The sequence below is a fragment of the Dunckerocampus dactyliophorus genome, chromosome 13, assembly GCF_027744805.1.
Source record: "Dunckerocampus dactyliophorus isolate RoL2022-P2 chromosome 13, RoL_Ddac_1.1, whole genome shotgun sequence".
In the NCBI taxonomy this organism is placed as follows: domain Eukaryota; kingdom Metazoa; phylum Chordata; class Actinopteri; order Syngnathiformes; family Syngnathidae; genus Dunckerocampus; species Dunckerocampus dactyliophorus.
Window position 1 is genome coordinate 13,608,742 of NC_072831.1, and position 20,167 is coordinate 13,628,908.

General features: G+C 39.1%; 2 protein-coding genes across 8 annotated transcripts in view; one reads left to right on the forward strand and one right to left on the reverse strand.

Annotated features, from left to right (window-relative positions):
• Positions 1-20,167, forward strand: part of tpo (thyroid peroxidase) — a 54,901-nt gene that overhangs the window by 16,242 nt on the left and 18,492 nt on the right. For all 7 annotated transcript variants that reach the window (XM_054796230.1, XM_054796233.1, XM_054796234.1 and 4 more), the window contains 4 exons: positions 1-6,401; positions 13,444-13,550; positions 13,636-13,707; positions 13,865-13,988. In XM_054796230.1, coding sequence (XP_054652205.1) covers positions 1-14 — 14 coding nt within the window. In that variant the 3' untranslated portion in view covers positions 15-6,401; positions 13,444-13,550; positions 13,636-13,707; positions 13,865-13,988. The remainder of the gene's footprint in view (positions 6,402-13,443; positions 13,551-13,635; positions 13,708-13,864; positions 13,989-20,167) is intronic.
• Positions 464-20,167, reverse strand: part of zgc:136872 (uncharacterized protein LOC678524 homolog) — a 21,619-nt gene continuing 1,915 nt past the window's right edge. The window contains exons 2-22 of the mRNA XM_054796237.1: positions 19,857-20,111; positions 18,116-18,185; positions 17,859-17,977; positions 15,864-15,997; positions 15,591-15,765; positions 13,887-13,961; positions 13,649-13,734; positions 12,076-12,150; positions 11,697-11,857; positions 10,429-10,595; positions 10,157-10,168; positions 9,847-10,055; positions 8,434-8,479; positions 8,285-8,338; positions 7,843-7,900; positions 7,715-7,776; positions 7,371-7,439; positions 6,852-6,930; positions 5,371-5,487; positions 2,045-2,097; positions 464-1,651 (exon numbers count right to left, since the gene is read on the reverse strand). Of these exons, the coding sequence (XP_054652212.1) occupies positions 1,625-1,651; positions 2,045-2,097; positions 5,371-5,487; positions 6,852-6,930; positions 7,371-7,439; positions 7,715-7,776; positions 7,843-7,900; positions 8,285-8,338; positions 8,434-8,479; positions 9,847-10,055; positions 10,157-10,168; positions 10,429-10,595; positions 11,697-11,857; positions 12,076-12,150; positions 13,649-13,734; positions 13,887-13,961; positions 15,591-15,765; positions 15,864-15,997; positions 17,859-17,977; positions 18,116-18,185; positions 19,857-20,093 (2,085 nt within the window). The 5' untranslated portion in view covers positions 20,094-20,111 and the 3' untranslated portion in view covers positions 464-1,624. The remainder of the gene's footprint in view (positions 1,652-2,044; positions 2,098-5,370; positions 5,488-6,851; positions 6,931-7,370; positions 7,440-7,714; positions 7,777-7,842; positions 7,901-8,284; positions 8,339-8,433; positions 8,480-9,846; positions 10,056-10,156; positions 10,169-10,428; positions 10,596-11,696; positions 11,858-12,075; positions 12,151-13,648; positions 13,735-13,886; positions 13,962-15,590; positions 15,766-15,863; positions 15,998-17,858; positions 17,978-18,115; positions 18,186-19,856; positions 20,112-20,167) is intronic.

Sequence of the window (20,167 nt, forward strand, 5' to 3'; positions counted from 1 at the left end):
GTAACCCTCAGTGAAGTGGAGCCAGCGAAGCTGACCCATGGGAATGCTGCAGTGTTTTGTTTTCATGAATGGGGTGTATTCTGAATGATGAAATAAGAGACTTTTAAAAAATCTAACTGGGTTTGAAGGGTTTTATTTAATATTAGCTGTTACATGACATTTCCAGTCAGACTCAGTATTCTATTTTAGCATCAGAAATATGTTTTATGTGTTCCACTTGGTCTGTAGTATATCTGTCATCATTTTACGTAAAGCACAAATGGGTCTGAGTTGCTATGGGTTAAACATGTATTTTAGTTATCTTTTATCTTGTGAGTGTATATAAATAAAAAGACATGAGATGAAAAAGTTCTGTTCATTTTTAGGATTATTTGGTGTGTTTGGTGGGGAGTTCATGTGTAATTAAATGTCCATACAGTACATAGCAATTCTACCATTTTTAAGAAGAAAGTAGTCACACATATTGGTTCTTAAATCATGTTTATTCACAATCATTTTTAATCATTTTATATTTTCACATTATATTGGTATATACAGTGGTGTGAAAAAGTGTTTGCCACCTTCCTGGTTTCTTATTTTTTTGCATGTTTGTCACACTTAAATGTTTCAGATCATTTGATCATTCAGATCATTTGAGTGTGCTTTGAGAGCATTGGAGGTGGAAAAGCGCGAAACAGGTGAAAACGAACTTCATACCAACAGTAAAATATGGTGGTGGTAGTGTGATGGTCTGGTGCTGTTTTGCTGCTTCAGGACCTGGAAGACTTGCTGTTACAAACGGAACCATGAATTCTGCTGTCTACCAAAAAATCCTGAAGGTGAATGTTCTGTCCATGACCTAAAGCTGAGACGAACTTGAGTTTGGAGCAGACAATGATCCAAAACACACCAGCAAGTCCCCCTTTGAATGGCTCAAGAAAAACAAAATTAAGTTTTTGGAGTGGCCTAGTCAAAGTCCTGACCCGAGTCCTATCGAGATGCTGTGGCATGACCTTTAAAAGGCGCTTCATGCTCAAAAACCCTCCAATGTGGCTGAATTACAACACTTCTGCGCTGTAAGAGACTCATTGCAAGTTATCGCAAACACTTGATTGCAGTTGTTGCTGCTAAGGGGGGCCCATCAAGTTATTAGGTTTAGGGAGCAATCACTTTTTCACACACTTTTTCTTAATAATAAAAAGGGCCATTTAAAAATTGCATTTTGTGTTCAGTTGTGTTGTCATTGACTCATTCTTAAATGTGTTTGATCTGATCTGAAACATTTAAGTGTGACAAACATGCAAAAAAAGAAATCAGGAAGGGGCAAACACTTTTTCACACCACTCTTATGAGCAATGAGAAAAGTACAAATACACACTGAAGCCTTAGATTGAAGAAAAAAAAAGAAAATCAACAATACAACATACGCAGACACCTTCCAAACATCCATCCATCCATTTTCTATGCCACGTGACCTTCCAAACATGGCCATAAAAAATGTTTAAGACGCCCGAAATTAGTTTGGAAGGTTTTGACTTTGGGGCAACAAGTACAGAAAGCAAAACAGTCCCGCTTTCTTTTACCCTTAATGCGAACAAAAATCACGCTTTGTCTTGCTTTTCTTCTCACATCATGGGACTTCTTTTTAGTTGCACATTGAAATGTACATCCACTGTAAAATAGAAATAGATAATCAAACTGTGTTCACACATTAAAATGGAGTCGGTCCAAACTTTTTCCATACAGAAAGGTTAAAGGATGCTGGGGGCCACTTTGATGCATTTGTATATTAAAGATGTTAGAACAAACCCAATGTGGGTCAATATATGCCAAACTATCTGAACAAAACGTCAACCTCTGTGATATACTGGAGCTGGCAAATCAGATCTGCTCTTATGGCAATGTCTCACAATATATCTTATTAACAATGAATCTCTTTTGTTTACAACATGCTGAGGACCAATGAAAAACAAGCTGCCGGCCAAAAATGGCCCAGCCGCATTTTGGAAACCCCTGCATTAAATACATAGATGTAATGGTACGTGGTCGTCAGGGTGTTTTATACCTCGGATTCACGAAGCGTCACGGTCATTCCGTCAGAAAAGCGGTTGAAGATATCTGATGAGCAGATTGACAATGAGAAAGTTGAGAGTAAGACACAAGGTGTCACATGCAATGACAGAAATCAAAACTCACTTTTTCCAGCGTGATTCCTTGAATTTTGCAGCTCTAAAATGACTACATGGGTGTTGCCTGCTACGCGACTAATTTTGCACAAATACTGTATAATAACGACATTGACATTGTCAGAGTTAGATTGCGTTATTAACCGGGCAATTTGTGTATGGCTGCGGTACAAATTTGCGGTGGTGATCAGCATGAAATACTATATACCAGGGGTTACCAACACAGTGCCCGCAGACACCAGGTAGCCCCCCATGACCACACGAGGCACCCGCAAGCCTGCTTTTCATTCAGGTTTTCAGTTAATAATGTGAGAACCCTGAAAGAAATGCATTCTGAAATACAAAATGGGAGTTGTGGATGCCAGCATTTTGTTAATGTTCTGGTAAAACAAGGATATTCAGTTTGTTTGGGTTAAAATATGCTATGACAATAAATGTTACAAAAATGAGTAGCTCTCGGCCATTTTCATTTTGTAAAAGTAGCTTTCACAAGAAAAAACATTGGAGACCGCTGCTGTATACTATACTACAGACCAGTGGCTCCCAAAGTTTTTACAGTCGTGTACCCCTTCAGACATTTGATCTGACTCCGTGTACCCTCTACTTCCGGGTCAAAAATGTATATTTTGCATGGTGACATTTTGCTAGTTTCACATGAGCACTGATAAATAGATAAGTAATCATCCTACATATCTTTTATTCCGGTTTAATGTTGGCATCGTTCCTTTGAATGGGTTGAATTTGAGCTTCACTCTTTTTGTCCACTCCACGATGGCTTTAGTTTAAGTCTGCATATTAATTTAATACAAAATTGAAATGGAAAGTGTAACAATCACGATAAAGCAGTATCTTACTTATTTGGTCATATAATGCACAGAGAGCAATGAACAGCTTTATGCTTTGTCTCGTTTTTGCTCCGTTCTCCTTGCGTCATGAGGCACACTCATAATTGTGAGTGTTAAGACCTATTTGTTTTTAATTTTTATTCACGTACCCCCTATGACCATTAATGTACCGCTGGGGGTACGCGTGCCCCACTTTGGGAACTGAGGCTACAGACAGTAGATTCTGCTCCAGGTGTCATGATTTGCACTCTGCTTAATCTGCTGCCCTCTGCTGTCTCGTTGCAACTCAGCAGAGGAATCCTCTCTCCTGCTCAGCTGGTTTGTGCAGCTGCACCCAATCTGTAATCAAGGCCTACTTAATCCATGCTGTCTAGCCAGTTCCTTGCCAGATTGTTGTGCCTGATTGTCCTTTGCCTGTGTTGTGCATGTTCTGTCCCCTCATGACACGTTTGCTAGTGATTCTTTGTGCCGTTGTTCGTTGCTGCTAATTATCACCTATAAGTTGTTGAGCCTTTTTAGAATCTTTCCTTATTCGCCACTTTGTCCTTTTGTTTGTACTTTATTAGCTGACCTTTTCACCGGCGTCCTTTGTTGTGTACTTTGCTTTTTCTCCTTTGTGAGCTCCTTTTGCTGTAATTAAAATGCCTTTTTGACACCATGCTGTTTGTCTTTGCTCCGGGGTCTACAAACTCCTGGCACACGTGCCCGCACCCGCGAATGGTGAACATTTGCAAGTAATTGGGGCGGCAGTGGCTCAGGAGGTAGAGCAGGTTGGTGGTTTGATCCTCGCTCACTCCACCCAGTCACTGTTTTGTGTGCCTGGGCAAGACACTTCACCCACTTTGCCTCCAGTGCTGCCCACACTGGTGTATGAATGTTTGGTGGTGGTCAGAGAGGCTGTAGGCGCGTTTCCGTCAGACTACCCCAGGGCAGCTGCAGCTACAAATGTAGATTGCCACCATCAGTGTGTGACTGAGGAGTGAATAACGGGTTCACTTCATTGTGAAGCGCTTTGAGTGCCTTGAAAAGCACTATAAAATCTAATCCATGATTATTATTTGAGGCCATGTCCACACGAATGCGGACATTTTCAAAATTTGCCCCTTCCCGGTGTAAAAAAAAAAATCTCCAGCCACACATTGGCGTTTTATTTGTGTCCACACGAATACTCATTCACCGGCTGTCATGCGCATGCCAAAACAATGGCGGTGCTGCAGCCATGGACTGTTAAGGCAATTTTAGCCAATCAGAAGCGTTTATTATGTAATTTCCATCACGCCAAAAAGTCAGTTCAGAATGTTTAAAACCAGTAATGTAACGTTTGCAATTGCACACATTAAGTTATACATATCCAGTGGGGAAATGACGGCACATACCTGTTACGTCATCTGTCGGCAACAAGCCAAAAGCTTCGTCTTTGCCGTCCACACACCTAACCTGAAGCCGGAATTTTCCAAAAGCTATGTTTTTAAGGACAAAATCCTACATTTGTTTTTGGACGAGAGGTCAAAACGCATACAAAAATATGCCTTTTTACAAAATCCGTATTTGTGTGGACATACGTTGAGATGCCAATACAAATGGTTATTGGCCCTGCTAGTTTGACATTAACGCTCTCCTCTGATTTTGGATCAACATTTACAATAAAAGTAACAACACAATCCAGGTTTAAGGCCCTAAATATGTCTCACACACTTATTAAACACATTTAATAAGTGTATTTAATACAAATATAAAATATATAAGTACTCACCACTAATTAATCATTTGAAGTTGGTGCCTCTGTAGCCAAAACGCCAAAAACGTTTGCGTATCACAGCACACAACAATGCTGAATTACGAATGTATGGGGGTTCACTGTAATATTATGTTGTTTGGTGGAATACACCTCTAAAGACATATTTTTTTTTCAGTCAAACTTGACAAAGGTGATAACACTTCCAATCCATTTATCATGCTTGATATTTCCTATTTTTTAAAGTAATTCATGTTCATTATTTTTGAGGGCCAATTGTTGAATAGACTTTTTTGCGACTTTATTGTATTGTAAACAATTTTGGGCTTATATAGCTCATAAGTGTTTAATTTAAGAGCTCTGGCAACTTCCATGGTTTTCTTGATGACAACCAAAATCACTTAAGTTCTTACATGAATAGCTGTAGCGTTGTACTGCCAAAAAATTTAACACTTCAGAGCTATTTTTGTTGTCATTGTTATATTTGTCCAAACAAAGATACCTTTAGTTGTATCAGGCATTAAAATGAACAAGAAACTGAAGAAACAAGGGTGGTCTAATAGTTTTTTCCATGACTGTAGTTCTCATTTGATGTACTAGGAGTATTGAGCTAAAATCGACCTACTTTTCATGAAGCCAAGCCGAAGAGACAGACTGATGAAGCTCTCCAGTGTTACATGTCCAGAAGGAGTCCCGTAGCGCAAAAGCAGCATATTTAACATGTCATCATTCACCCTTGTTCCTGAAAAGACACAAGAATAACTGCATAAATTAAAGTACTATGTGTCCGGACTGCATTAACTCAAACGATAGGGCTGTCAAATGATTAAAAATGATTAATCAGATTAATCATGGGTTTCAAATTAATTAATCATGATTAATCACCATGACACACTGTTACCTTATATTACATTATCATATTACCTTGTCATTTCCCTACGTGTTTTAAACTAGCAAAGAGTACATTTGGTATACAGGAAGTGAACAAACGGATGGGAGGTACGATTAAATAAGCTTTGCTTCTTCCTACTCTTTTTTTTTTGGACATGTAGAACTGTATTCCAATGTAACTTGTATGTATGCTCAAAATAAATTAAACCATTACCATTATCATGTCTGAAACATGGCCATTTTTACTGTATTCTATTGATAGAAAGATAAATGACAGAACAGAATTATATATATTTGTATGTATTAATAGCAGCAAATTAACTGAAAGTTAAAATCAAGTTAAGGATGTCTTAAAATGTATTTATCAAACACTGGTTTCTTTAATAGCAGAATATTTGAATCAGACTTTTAACTGTGTTATTATGATCAGTGAGAGTAATTTAACTTGAATTAACGTTTTGAACAAATTTTATGGGATTTCCCAGCATATTTAAATGCAGCAAATTGTACTTCCGCATTAGGAGCTACTAAGTGAGTGATAAGAATATCCACCTATTAATTTTCTATGCATTTCTGTTTATTTAGACCACCCATGCATAATAAAGACGTTGTTGTGATGTTCCAAGTGTCCATGAATGCATCTCGGGGTCTGTCTGGTGACAATGAGGAAGTGTCGTCGCAATGAGGAACGGACTAGAGACGTGTTTGTTGGGAGTAGGAGAAACGTATATGGTGATGGAATTGCGCTGCTGTAGATGTGTTCAGGTAAGAATAAAGTTATAAAAGAGCGTCAGACTCGTGTGACTCTGTGGGGAGCTACACTGTTCCGCCGTCTGTCGTCATAACAGGGGTGGAGCCGTGGCATGCCATGATGCCTTTGCGTTAATTCCGCAAAAAAAAAATGTAATTAATAAAGTATATTAGTTGACCTGCTATTTTTGACAGCCCTAATACATACATATAGTGTCCCAAACAATGTATACACCCTTCAGCAGCTGGTAACTCAGTTGCGTGTCAGTTTGAGAACAGGCGGTCACCAAACAATAACATGATGTTTGTAAATTCTGTTACATTTTGAAAATTGAACGAATTATAATAAACACCTAGTTTACAATTATTTAAAATGTATACATTTTTTGGGAGACCCTGTATATTTACGTATGTATGTATTTATTTATTTATTTATACACACATAATAAGATAAGATCACATTACCTAAAGCAAAAATGGAATTCTTCAACTCTCTCAGTGACAGTCCTCCATTCTTTGACACATCAGTGCGCAAGAAAATATCCTTGAGATGGAGAATACATGTTATGCTCAAATCAGAATTAACAACCACAAAGATGCTGGACTTTCAAGTTGTTTCAAAACAGACTGATGTTGAATGATTATGTCAACCCCAGTTTTCCAACATGTTTTTTGTTGAGTGCCCCTTTTTTAGACATGCAAATTTCTGAGCCCCACCCAGCAGCCACACACATCACATTTCGGTTGTCCAAAAACACAAAACAGAGACATTGGAGCATTTCAACACCATAAATTATGCCATGATTTATACATGCTTATATGGTACATTGGACACAGTGAGGAAGAAAGGCTCAGTTTAGGAAATACACTCAAAGCTTTAATTATGATTACATTTGTTTGACTTTGGAATTTCCATTGTATCATCATGTAGCATCAGTAGTTTTCAAGAGGCTATCCATTTTGGTTTTTTTATAGAGGCCTTACCTTGTACATGACAATCTTCGTCCACAGATCAAACAGTTGCTCAGCATTCAGTTTTCCAATGCCAGGTGTCTTTTCAGATTAACATCAAGGTGTAAGATCTGGACATATTTCACTGAAATTCATTCATTTTTTTGTTTATTCATGGATTATATCTTGTAATGTAAAAGTGCATTCGCTAATGGCATCCGAAACTGGAACCTAATTCTGTCTTTACACGAAAAACAAGGCCGAACACCCCACTACCTGACTGGAAAAAATAATGGCACGCTGGGTAATACTGTCATTAGAATGTGCTGGTGTACCTAATAATCAAATATTTTCTGTATCACTTCAATAAAGGATACGCTCATTAGAGCAACCATGCTGCGGCACGCATCAGTGCTGAAGCCCCCATACTTCAAGTCTCCTACAAAAACACATCACAACCACACGATTCTTCCTTTGACATTTGTGGAAAATTTCCCAACCATACCTTTCAAGACTTTATCATTGAGAAGCTTCTGAAGCAGCACAGCGTCCACTTCATCATACTGCAATGAAATAGGATTTTGCGATTAACTGGCATTAACTTGGCATTACAGGACATACCTGTATGTCAGATGACTGCTTAAGGAACCAAAACAAGATTCAAGACTTCAGACATAAAACAAATGTGTGTGCCAACTGGAAAGTGACAGTGGAAAATCCCCATGCCAACAAGTGACTCATTCAGCAGAGAAATGCCCACTCTCTAACTTTCACATGAAATGTGAGTTTTTATTTCCTGAGTGTAGAACTGATATTGGTGTAAAAGGCTGGGTGGGCTTTAATGTACCACCGGGGAAGTGGCATTGCAGACTGAAAGTACGTTTTGTTTGATTGAATCAGATAAAAAACAGTTGAAGCACAAAGGATGGATGCACATACAGTATTACCTTGTCAAACAATTGCTGGAACAGGATTTTCATGTCCTTATCATCCTCTCCGGACTGCAAAACAATTAGACGAAAGAAATAGACTTAAAAAAACAAACTGGCTTGTACTCTGCTCGCTGTCTCAAATTCTAACATGCTTGTATCCCAACCTCTTCCACGTCCGTATGCCCATGGTCATGGCCACCAGAATTCTCGCTGTTGAAGGAAAAAATACACAGTATTTACTTGAAAAAAAAAATCGTAACAGTTTGCACTAAAAGTTTTTAAGTAAATGTTACTGCTTCAATATCAAGTTTCAATTATAACATAATCAACACTATAATTTTTAATAACTAGTATTTAGGCGATTTGAGTTCATTCTCATACCGTTATAGTTAATTTACATCAACTTAAGTAAAGTCAACTTAGTTTTTGTAGGAATTAGCACGGCTATGCTTCATATATTAGGTGCACTTTCAAGGTTTGTAATTCATTCATGAAGAAACTTGCACGATTTTACAAGCCTTGTGGGTTTCACGTTTTAAATAACTTAACCTAATTTATATTACTTCACTTTTGTGCATGAGTTTACATTTTATTTTATTAATAGTCTACTTCATAATACAACAGTTTATTTTATTTGGTTTATTTTATTGCAGCATTAGATACCTTGAATTCAAATGACCAAGTAAAGTCAATATTTAAAAGGTACGGTACATTCAGTATAACCTTCAGTAGGAGTACACTTCCAATTAAACCACGAAAGTTGCTGTCAGCCTGGGTTGCATGGGGGCGCTAATCCTCAAAAACTGTATATTCCACCCACTTCCTGCCCTGATGCTGCAAGCCATGCACCACGTAACACGCACACGTGCAACGTCTGGCTACTAACATAAGGTATAGCCTATCGTAACCACACAATGACGCCTAATTGTCGGTCGCGTCTCTCAGACGGCTGCTGCGTATGAGCACGCGCCATGAACAATTTGAATACAAGACAACAGTGAGTGAAAGCCATGAACGCCGATCCTCTTCTGAAGTTTAACTTCGAACTGGGACGAACAGAGACATGTAATTGTCCAATCTGTTCTTTTAAACCACTATTGGTAACATCTACTAGCCGGTGGAGTTCATATTTTGGTTGAAAAAAGTGTAATTTGGAGCCGAAGAGGTACAGCACTTCTAATTTATCTGCTGTTCTTATTCAGCTAAACTACTGCAGCTGCTCTTTTTTTAGGGTTCCAAAAAGGACAAGGTGTTGAGACCCTGTATTGACTACTCTGGACACAGTACAATAACTAACAGGGATAAGTACCCACATCGTGAATAAATTGTGTCTATAATCTCAATTTATATTGAATACTGACTGGTAGTTGATATTAAAAAGTAAAGATAACTTGAATATTTTTTATTACAACAGCATTAAGTCTGTTTTTTCATTATGTAAATAGTAGTATTGTACAGTATATTTCCCATCCATCCGTTTTCTATGCCGCTTATCCTCACTGGGGTCGCGGCATTGTATATTTTATAAAGATCCTTAAAAGATCCTTTGTGGAATGTAAATAAAGTTAATATCTTACTGAACGTGGGTCTCTGTCTTGGAGAGGATGGTCAGGATGAAGGAGGCAGTCTCGTTAGCGTTAAAGGTGGATGGTACAATCAGGTATTCGCCAGGTTTCAACATGATGAGTTCCATCACTTCACGGGCATTTAAGTATTTTTTAGACTGCGCGACAGGTCGGTTTCTGCTGAAGAAAGAGGCAGGGAACTTCCCCCTCTGTGCCTTCAACTGGAATTACATTTGATGCATAGGACATGTGCTGTGAAGTATACCCATCTTTAGAGCAACATGAGCACTAGGTTGTACTGGAAGGATGGAAATGCACTCACTTCTTCTGGAACCTGGATGATGAAAATTGGTTCATGTTACGGACAGAAAATTAATTTCACTAGTTTCATCTGACTTAATTGAAATAAAATCACACAACAGTATATGTCACTCCCCAACCAATAGGACAACCCTTCTAATAAAGTAAGTAATTACTGACAACAGTCATATTGTTGTATTTTAGCTAGGTTGAACGTTTGGCTCAGCAGGACTATTTCAGTACTAGAGCCAGCAATCAGCTTATGATTACAACATCTGCAATGCTAATATTCACCTCAAACACTGAGAATCCAATGTGGAGATTCTTGACCAGTGCTCTGTTTCTTTTGTCTGGCTTTTGCATGAGAGACACGAGCATGTTTATGTCCCCTTGTTTGGCAGCACATGCACTGTCTAGTTTGTCAATCGTTACTCGATACTGTGGATTAGTCCAGAAGCTATCTGTACAGTAAACAAACAATTTGACAATTTAATACCAACAGATTATCAACATTTAGATCACACAAAACCTCTGAAACGAGAACAGCAGTGGTGTGAAAAGCAGTGGAACCTCAATTTTTGTTTGTGTATGGCAGTGGCTATCATATATTTTCTGTCAATCAAGCCCCTCCAGGGGACAGAAATGTTTTCTCACCCTCTGATTTGAAAAACTATTGAGAAACTGATATCTCTTTATTTATCTGTACTGCACAGACTGAACTCAAAACCGAAAATGCAACAAAATGGAGAGCTGTGACGCACACACGTGTATTCAAGAGTCAAATTGCATGTTGAGTACAATAAAGGTGTACATTTTGCATTGTGAAGCGGGTTGTTAGCTTCAGGCTGTCCCGTGTCCTCCCGGTGCTGCCATCAACGGGTATGTGATCCGAGCTGTTTGTGGCGTCAAGCCACACGTGTAATCTTTGTTATGTCTACAGTTCCGCCATTGGTGCCTGGTGAATAGTGACCGATCTCCCCCTTTTTTCTACGTGGAAACTTCACGGACACGGAGTTGTGGCAGTGTGAGGTTCAAGCAAACCCACGCACACATGGGCAGAACATGCAAACATGCAAACTCGGTTGTGTGGTTAGCACGTTGGATTTGTGGTTAGCAATTTGATTTGTTTAGTTAATTTGTTTGTTTAGTTATTTTATTAAATATTTTGATTTCCTTTTGTGTGGTAGCTTTTAATGTTTTGAAAACCAATTGTAATAAAATAATTTTGTATCTTTGAAACCTCATCCTCTGCCTCATTGGTGCAACAAACCTAGTGTGTCTTTTAGTATTCTGTAACTATTTCCTTGGGTGAAGCCCCAAGGTGTTGTTGTCAGCTTCCTTTGTTATGAAATTACCTCCCATCACCCTCGTGTTGCCACATATAATTACTCCGGAGTCAAGTATCGTGATGATGTTATTTATTATTTGATGTTATTTTTTTCACTTGCACAGACGACGGTGAGCAACTACCTAAAATGCTTGTGCGAAACGTTCAAACGTTTGAGAACATGTCATAACATGTAGATATACAGATTGTTAGACACTGTATGTCCAAAATGTACCTGGGAAGTTCATGCATCCTCCAGCTGATTTTCCTGCAAGCCATCTGCCCTCGTAGAAGGACGTCTTCCAATGGCACGATGCCTCTTCATCAAGGAATTCGGGGCATAGACAGCAGATGTCAAGGTCATCATAGAACCTACAGAAATCTTCCAGGCACATCCTGTTGGAATTGTCACATAGGATAACATACGGCTTGGATACAATGGACTTTTAAGATGAGGTAAAACTGGAGACTTTGGAATGTGAACATGATACTATTATTATATTATTTTTAAAAATAGTAATCACATTGTAACATTAGTGAAAATAAAAATAGATGCACAAATTTGCACTAACTATACTATATGCTAATTTGGAAACCAATCTGAGCATGCTTACCAAAACTCTCCATTGTCAAAAACAGAAAGGCACATATCTCGATCCTGTTTGCTGACTGTTTGCCACAGAGGTGACCTTGAAATGCAGTTTGGAGAAACACTGTTTTTAATGTCTTCATCTTCAACAGAAGCTGCAGCACACATTCAATAAATACTGGAATCACTATAATAACAAGGTGATTGGTATATACCAGGGGTCGGCAACCTGTGGCTCCACAGCCGCTTCTTCTGCCTCCTTGTTGCTGCTCCCTTCGCCGAGCTCGGTGATTTTTTTTTTTAACACCGACGTGGAAGAAATGAGCATTTTCAACAGTTTGAAACATCCGACCTACAGCAAGTCAGTGAATGCATCTAGACTGCGTTCTGACTGCTGATTGGATGAGCACGGGAAGGGGTAGGGAGGCCAGTGTGTGCAGTGAGACCCGAAAAAGATGTTTGTTGAGTGTGTAAGCTATCGCGCGTTAAGCTATCCATAACCATGTATACGTCCCTAAAAAAAAGAAAATAGAATTTAGCTGGATTTCCATTTCTGCTGCTAAATATTTTTCCAAGCATAATTGCTGTATCATGTTGTTATTGTTAATGCTGAGACAACAGGAAGGGAGGATGAGAGGCCTATCTATATTTATCTCCGCTTTTAACAATATATATATATATATATATGTAGCAAAGTAAAATGATACAGGTATATCGCAAAATAAACATTTTTAAAGAAAGCTGATGATGTTATAAAAGCATTGCCTTTACAGTCTCCAACAAATTCAACAGAATTCATAGTGTAATGGCCAATTTAGGTGCTCATCAGTCATCAAGGACTTGGCACTGTGAAAATATGGCAATTTGTCAATCATCTGGTTTGGCTGCGCGACCCACCATCACCCCTTAATGACAAACTGCGCACCAAATTGCAAAAATGTTTCAACTCAAATTTCTTACATTATAAATGTCTTATATTTAATGGAAAGACAGTGCAGTGTGAATTTGAAGTGGTGCCCGCAAGGCATGCTGGGTAGTCCAGCAGCAACTTCTCCTAACGCTGCAAAACAAATGTAACTTTTCTTCTGATTAACTCAGTAGACCAACACAGTCCACATTGTCCATGTGGTGCAGTTGCATTGTGTGTTTTATTTGTGTTGACTTGTTGGCTTTCTTCACACCGTGAGTTAGCTAGGCGTCTGTATTGGTCAGCTGAGGATTAACATTATACTAACAACACATGGTTGGTCGTCTTCTTTGAAAGCGAGTTTCCTTTAGCACTATAGAGCATTGTTGCCACCTTAAGGAGTATTAATTGACAACACCCAGCTGTATTAAAAAAAACACCCTTCAGAAGAAAAGTGTGATTATTTTTATCTGTTTTTTTGCACAGGCACCAGCAACCCAATGAGAATGAGCCCTTGACCCACCAGTTGAGACTCACTGGCACAGAGCATTCAAATTTCATTTTTTAAGGATGTTGGCACTTCTACTAAGAAGGTGAACATTTTTGACACTGCCTTCACTGTGTGACTCTCAAAGTGAGCTCACTAATGTACTGTAAGTGAATTCTTTGTTTTGATAGACATTGGTCCTACCGATCACTCCAGTCTCCATTCCATTCTCCTTTGCCCCAGGGGTTCAACAATCGCACCAGGTTTGCTACTTTCCCACGACTCATCATCTGCTCCATAAACACAAGAACCAGTTGCCATCAACATATTCCCACTTAAATCCTAACAAGCTTTTACCTACCCCTAACAGACCCATCCAAAAATGTCATATTCTTATACAACTTTTATGTTCATTAACAGAGAAGCCACAGCAGTAGTTCACCTGTCTGACCCCCGTGATGGTGTAGGCGTGGCCTTCGACCAATCCATTCGGCAAAACAGTGTTGGCGGATGTCTTCTACAAGTCATAGCAAGCATGTATTAGGTAATCACACAACACAGGTTGACAGAACAGCAAAGTGGTGTTATTTGAAGGCTCAGTGCTTATTTTTCAAGATTAGCAGTACCTTCAACAGTACCCCGCCCCTTACGATAGCATACTTTTTTCTTACTCTAATCTTCTTTTTGTTCCAAGTGAAAAGCTTGCTCAATTGCTGAGAATGAAACTGGCATATAACTACCTTGACTTGACCAGTTTAAAAAAAAAAGATCATCCCGTGATCTGTTTTTAGTATAAATATGAATTCTAAAGAGCGTTAGCTAGAGCGAGAGGGCTATGGGATTTTGTCATGTTGCGACTGCACCGACTGAATCAATCCGCACAAGTGATGCACCTCGCAACTTCAATTGAAACGAGACGGGGAGGGTTCTGCAACTGAATCTAATCTTATAATTACAACAGTCACTCTTATTGCAAATGTTGATCCAAAATCTGAGAACGTCAATGTCAGAGGAAGATCTGAGCTGGTGTAGTATACAGTAGTGCACAGTAGCGCCTCAATGCAACAGCGTAACCAAGGCTTTATGGGCGTCTCAATTACTCATGTTTATTTTCCATTTGCGGGTGGTCTTTAACCGTAACCCTCGTGAATAGTAATAAGTCTTATTCCCATGAAATTAGCCTCGCTTCAGACCTCAAACCTTTCTTTACTAGACATTGGTGTACGGAGGCATACGGAAACTGGGTACCATAATGGCACCAGTGCCAACAGTAAATGGCAAATGGTAGTAACCAAACCGAAAAGTAACTCACTATCAGTGCCTCATTTGGTGCAAAATTAAGATTTACTATTGATTATGTGTATCGATAGCGTTTTCAGTGTTTCAGTTGATCGCAACTGGACTGTTGAGAAGGCGTTATCATTTCATGCTCAATGACAAGATAAGTGTTGTCAATTTAGTGGCATTGAAATGAGGCAAAAATAAGGTATAGTTACCGCCGAGTAAACTGTGCTGACAGTGTTAGGCTTAACACTGTTTTTTCACCTGCACAGACGACGAGCTAAAATGCTCGGGTAACGGTAGTCTAACACCAACACAATTATCAATTTCTGCTGCACTTAAAGTACTGTAAAATGTTGTTTAAAGTTTTTTGCACATTCCTTATGTTGTGTATTTATTTTTCTGTATTCTGTGTTTTGCTGTGATAAGTATGATAATTTGAAGTGGATTCTATTTCAAATTGGTGAATATATTACTTAGTTATAGTTTCATTCACACTACTCAAGTATTTAAATTCCCATTCTATTCAACTTGAATTTCACAAAATTCCGTAAAAATAAAAGGCATCGTTTTTGGACAAATTAGCATGCTTTCCTTTTTTTAATCGCAATTTGGCACTGGTTTCCAATAATTTGTAAACGATACCCAACCCCGCTTTGGTTCGGAACTTTTCAGAACTCAAATGAGACATTGGAGTTTCCTCATCGTCAGAAAAACTGTCATTGTGCAAATACTTCTGGATATAACTGGAACTAACAAGAAGGTATTTTAGTTCTCAGGTGCTTTGAAATGAGCCTCTTTCAACAGAGTTCCAATGGTTTATTCAGAATCCCACACAGAAGTTGTTGTGGTCATTTGTGCTTACCCCCTGAGGAGTGCCACATCCCATCAATGACTTGAATTGTCCAGCTCTGAACATAATCTCCCAAAGGTTTGAGGGAGGTTCTGACAGCTGGATACAAATGTGGACACCGCCCGTGAAGTCCACCAACGCCTCATTGGGTGTTCCAGCATTCATGTCTGAATAGGACCCACACACTCTGACACAAGAGTATTGAAATTAAAAACAAAAATAAGACAAATATCATTTTTGAAAACCTTTCCTACAGAAAAATAATACAAAATTATATTTCCATACTTAGCATAAGCTTTCTCCAACAAAGCAGGCCAAAATTCTCTTGGGTCTTTGGAGTGTACAAAAATGAGTCTGCCGTTGATTGTTGGGAGTTTGTCATCAATGATGACATCCACCCATCTGCCAAATCTCCAGAACTGGAAGGTTGTGAGACAAGGTTTACATCCAAAGTCAGCCCAGGACATGCTTTGACATACACAACAACATTTGATACACCGTATCACAAGAGCTGTAGCAAAGATTCTGCACAACAAAAATAATGTTGCTCATGTTAAAGATTAGATTTTTTTTCCACTACTATTTTGTAAAAGTTTACCCTCTTACACAAACATGAACAGTCCAGAGTTTTCGGTAGGTTTATGAGACAGACTGTTGGTCATATGTTTTGTATCATGTATTGAAACATGCATCAAGTGTTTTTTGCAGTATGTACTGGGCACTGGAGCTATGGGTATCTTGGGTGTGGGTGACCCAAAGTAGTGTTCCTACAGTATTTCATGATAGGTTACTCAGTTGAACCAAAGATTCAGAAGTGCAAGTTGTCTTCAATGATATGAATACACAATGCACATGGAACCCATCATCGCCCCTTCAGTGAAGTAGTCCTGTAACCTTGGTAGAGACACTGTCACGGGCGGCGTGTAGCCAGTATTTGGGATCCCAAATGCAGAGAAGAGACTGTGTCCGTGTAACAAAAATGTATTACAAAAATCCACACAAGATACAAAGGGAACAAAACATGCAAAAATGTAAAAAGTACAACACAAAACCTCCGCGCCTAGCCACGGGAAAAATACAAAAAACAAAAATGACTAAACTAAGAACGCTGCTATACACGGAAGTAACAGGAGTAAAAAATGCTATGCTAACAAAAAACACTGCTGAAAACCAAGCAGGACGTAACAAACAAAGTACAAAAACCAAAAGCCACTGCTGCAGACCGGCAAGCAGAGAATACAAGTACTTACAAAAAAAGGGAAGGGAAGACCAGAAAACTAAGGAGCAGGAATCAGGCGTGCATGAGAAGACAATCTGGCATCAGGTCGGTAACACAGCAGGGTATAAATACTCCAGGTGAGTAATTGGTTACAGGAGGGTCATGAGCGCATCCCACGTGAGTCGGCAGTGTGCTGCAACAAATGACAGACAGAGGGCAGCAAAGCAGCACCACAGCTCATGAAAGACACAGCCCTAAAGCGGAATGTTTCCACCTCTGTGTTTGGAAGTAGGGACAATGTTGTTGGGGACATATTCGGCATTTCTCTGCCACTAAACATGGAAAGTCGAGCTGATGTAATTGAGTTCAAATTTGGTCTCATCTGACCACAACACATTCTCCCAAGCCTTGTCTTAATCATTCAGGTTAAACAGGTTAAACACCTTCTTGAGCATGTGGACATCCCGCCTACCGCAGGATCTCAGTCCATTACGTCTTAGTGACTGTGGTCCCAGCTCCCCTGAGGTCATTAACAAGCTCCTTGTAATTTTGGACATGTCCCTAACCTTTCTCAGACTCATTCTTACCCCACGAGGTGAGATCTTGCATGGGGTGTAGGAGTGGGCTGATTTGTGTGCTTCATGGTCTGTGGGGCTCAGAATCCTTGCTGTTTGGTTGAAGATTTAATATTTATTTCAGTTAATCAAGTACAAATTAATTTATAACCTTTATTTTATGTTGGGTTTTTTTTTCTCTTTTATAATAATCCTGCCATAATACTCTGAACTATTCATATCTCTGCAATTGGACAAACTCACAAAGTCAAATAGGTCAAGTAATTATTTCTCCCAGTTTATGTCTATTGTTTAGTTCATCGTGGTATTGTAAGTTGTACGTAACAGTGTATTCTCTGTTTCTGTTAGCAACATTTTTTCATTCATGTGAATGGAGCATGAATAAAAAGTAACGTGAATTAAAAACAAGTCATATTGTTGAAACACATTTCATAACAGTTGGCTAACAAAAAGCAAAACAGAGATGAAATTATGCTGTGTATTTACCCTGAAATGGAACAGTCCACAGTAGTCCTGAACAAAGTTTTGCTCTAGAGGAACAACTTGCTCAAAGATGACTCTCTGAAATGTCAGTGCACCCATAGATGCAAGAAACCAGCAGTTTCCTAAGAGAACACATTATAATGACAGTCTGCCAAGTTGTACACAGGCAGTCAAGTACAAGAGGATATCATGACACAGCCAAAAACACAGGTTAGCTGGGAAAATACTGTATAAGCATACTGGACCGGTCATTTTCTTACCAAGCAGGCCTTGACCGAAGTCAAACCTCGAGACTCCATCAGTAACAAAAGATGGATTGGGAACAAGTTTCTGAAACAGAAGGGTTGTGGACTAATTGTGTTAATATGCTAATATTATTCATGCTAATAAATGTAAATCGAGTTGCGGCTGTGAACAAGTGTGGAGCATGTGTAATTCACTGTGACATTTTAAGCGGCTGTTTTAATACAATTAAAAGTAGGGGTGTCACAAGATCTCACAAGATTAAAACGGGACAAGATTTTTTGGTTCCGAATAAATAAATAAATTAATCACGCAATAAATTAAAATGAGCTGGATAATTTTGCCAGCCTCAATACATTGCCATGTGCATTAGTGTCTGTTTTCCAGACTGGCAGGAAGAGGGTTCACGCTATGCATTGCTTTCAACATCTTGGCACGTTTGTTCCATAGAAGAACGGCATGAATGGAGTAAAACCGTTTCATTGGGTGGAGGCAGGGCCACTAGCATACACACAAGAGTGCAGAAGAGTGTATTGAGTTAGTAGATTACAGATTGCCATTTATTTGTAATATCATTGTACTTTCAGTAAAGTTAAAATCTCATCTTGTCTCATAGACCCAGTCTTCGGGGCGTAACGGTTCATGCATTCAGATTTTTTTATATCAGATTTCTTGGTATGGGAAATTTGGTTTAGTACATAGCCTTATCGATTTCCCACACGGGACTGAATCACATCACGCACTACTCTGTAAACATAACTAGCAATGGTGCCAAGGAGAAGCCAAAACCTGCGGCCTCTGCTGCAAAAGTGGCTCAACATACCAGGCTTTCTGCTCATGATGCAGCTCAACAAATCTAAATTCCCCAAACAGAGTTACATGCTACTGTGACGGTGGTTATCAATTTACTTTGTCAAGTCCTGTTCTTGGCTTTGTGCTCAGTGCGCATTCAGATAAAAGGGTGCGTTGTGACGTCATATTATTCTACTTCTGTGCAAAAATGGAGCGAGCAAGTAATTATTATGGAGCGCTACAAGGAGTTCAAGAAGATCACTGCCAAGAGCAACAGCGTCGGCATGTTTAATGGTGAGTTTTAAGAAGTGTTTTGTTCCAGCTGGCCGTGACATACAGTGACATACAGTATACATTGGCCGAATAAATATTTCATACGGCAGTTTATTCCTGACCCTCAGCTCAAAAAGTGAGCAAATGTAGTGTATTCCCTTGGCTGAAAATTGGTATCTCTTATACTGTAGAGAATTTCATCAGGGAATGCTAGTGGATGAGTGTGATCTCGAAGAAACCGCCCCCGTCGTAGTACTGCCCCGATTATTCTTGTTCCCACGTCCACTGGGTTCTCAATAAAAAAGATGCCCTCCTGTTATCGGTAATCTGAGCTATTTTTTAATGTTAGTAGATTTCATGGTATTATTATTATAATAATATTATTGTGCACCCCTACTAAAATGAAATGCTAATTCACACTGTTCAAACTGTTACAGTTGCAATGGTCTGCAATGTTGCACATTACTAAAAAGAAACTATTGTTTTTGGAGAATTACCTGTCGTTTGCAGTTTTTTAATGTTTTATTTTATTCATTTTATAATTTAATTTCATTTATTTTATTGTGTATGTTGTGAAACATAAGCTTATAAAACAAATCTGGTTGAAGGTTGAACAGCCACCGAAAATGTATTTGATTTGTATCTGTAAACTCTGTTGACTGTGAATCTTTTGTGATTTGTGTGATCCCTTACCCCCGGTCTGAGCCACTCCACTCTTCTCAGGTCATCGGGCTTCAGTAAGTTCTGGCCAATGCTTCTTCTGTCAGGGGGAAACATGTCATCGATGTACCGTAGTTGCCGGCTCAGACACATCTCTTTCAACATCCGGTAGTCTTGCTTTAAGAAGTTCTCAGGGTTGCTGATGGTCCCATAACCGTCTTTGCCGTGGCGTGCATTAACGATGCTCATGCACACACCCGGAGGAGGCATTGCTGTCGTGATTGAGTTCTGTTTAGGAATAGGAGTTACATTATTGGGCGTACCTATTTTATCATGACACTTTC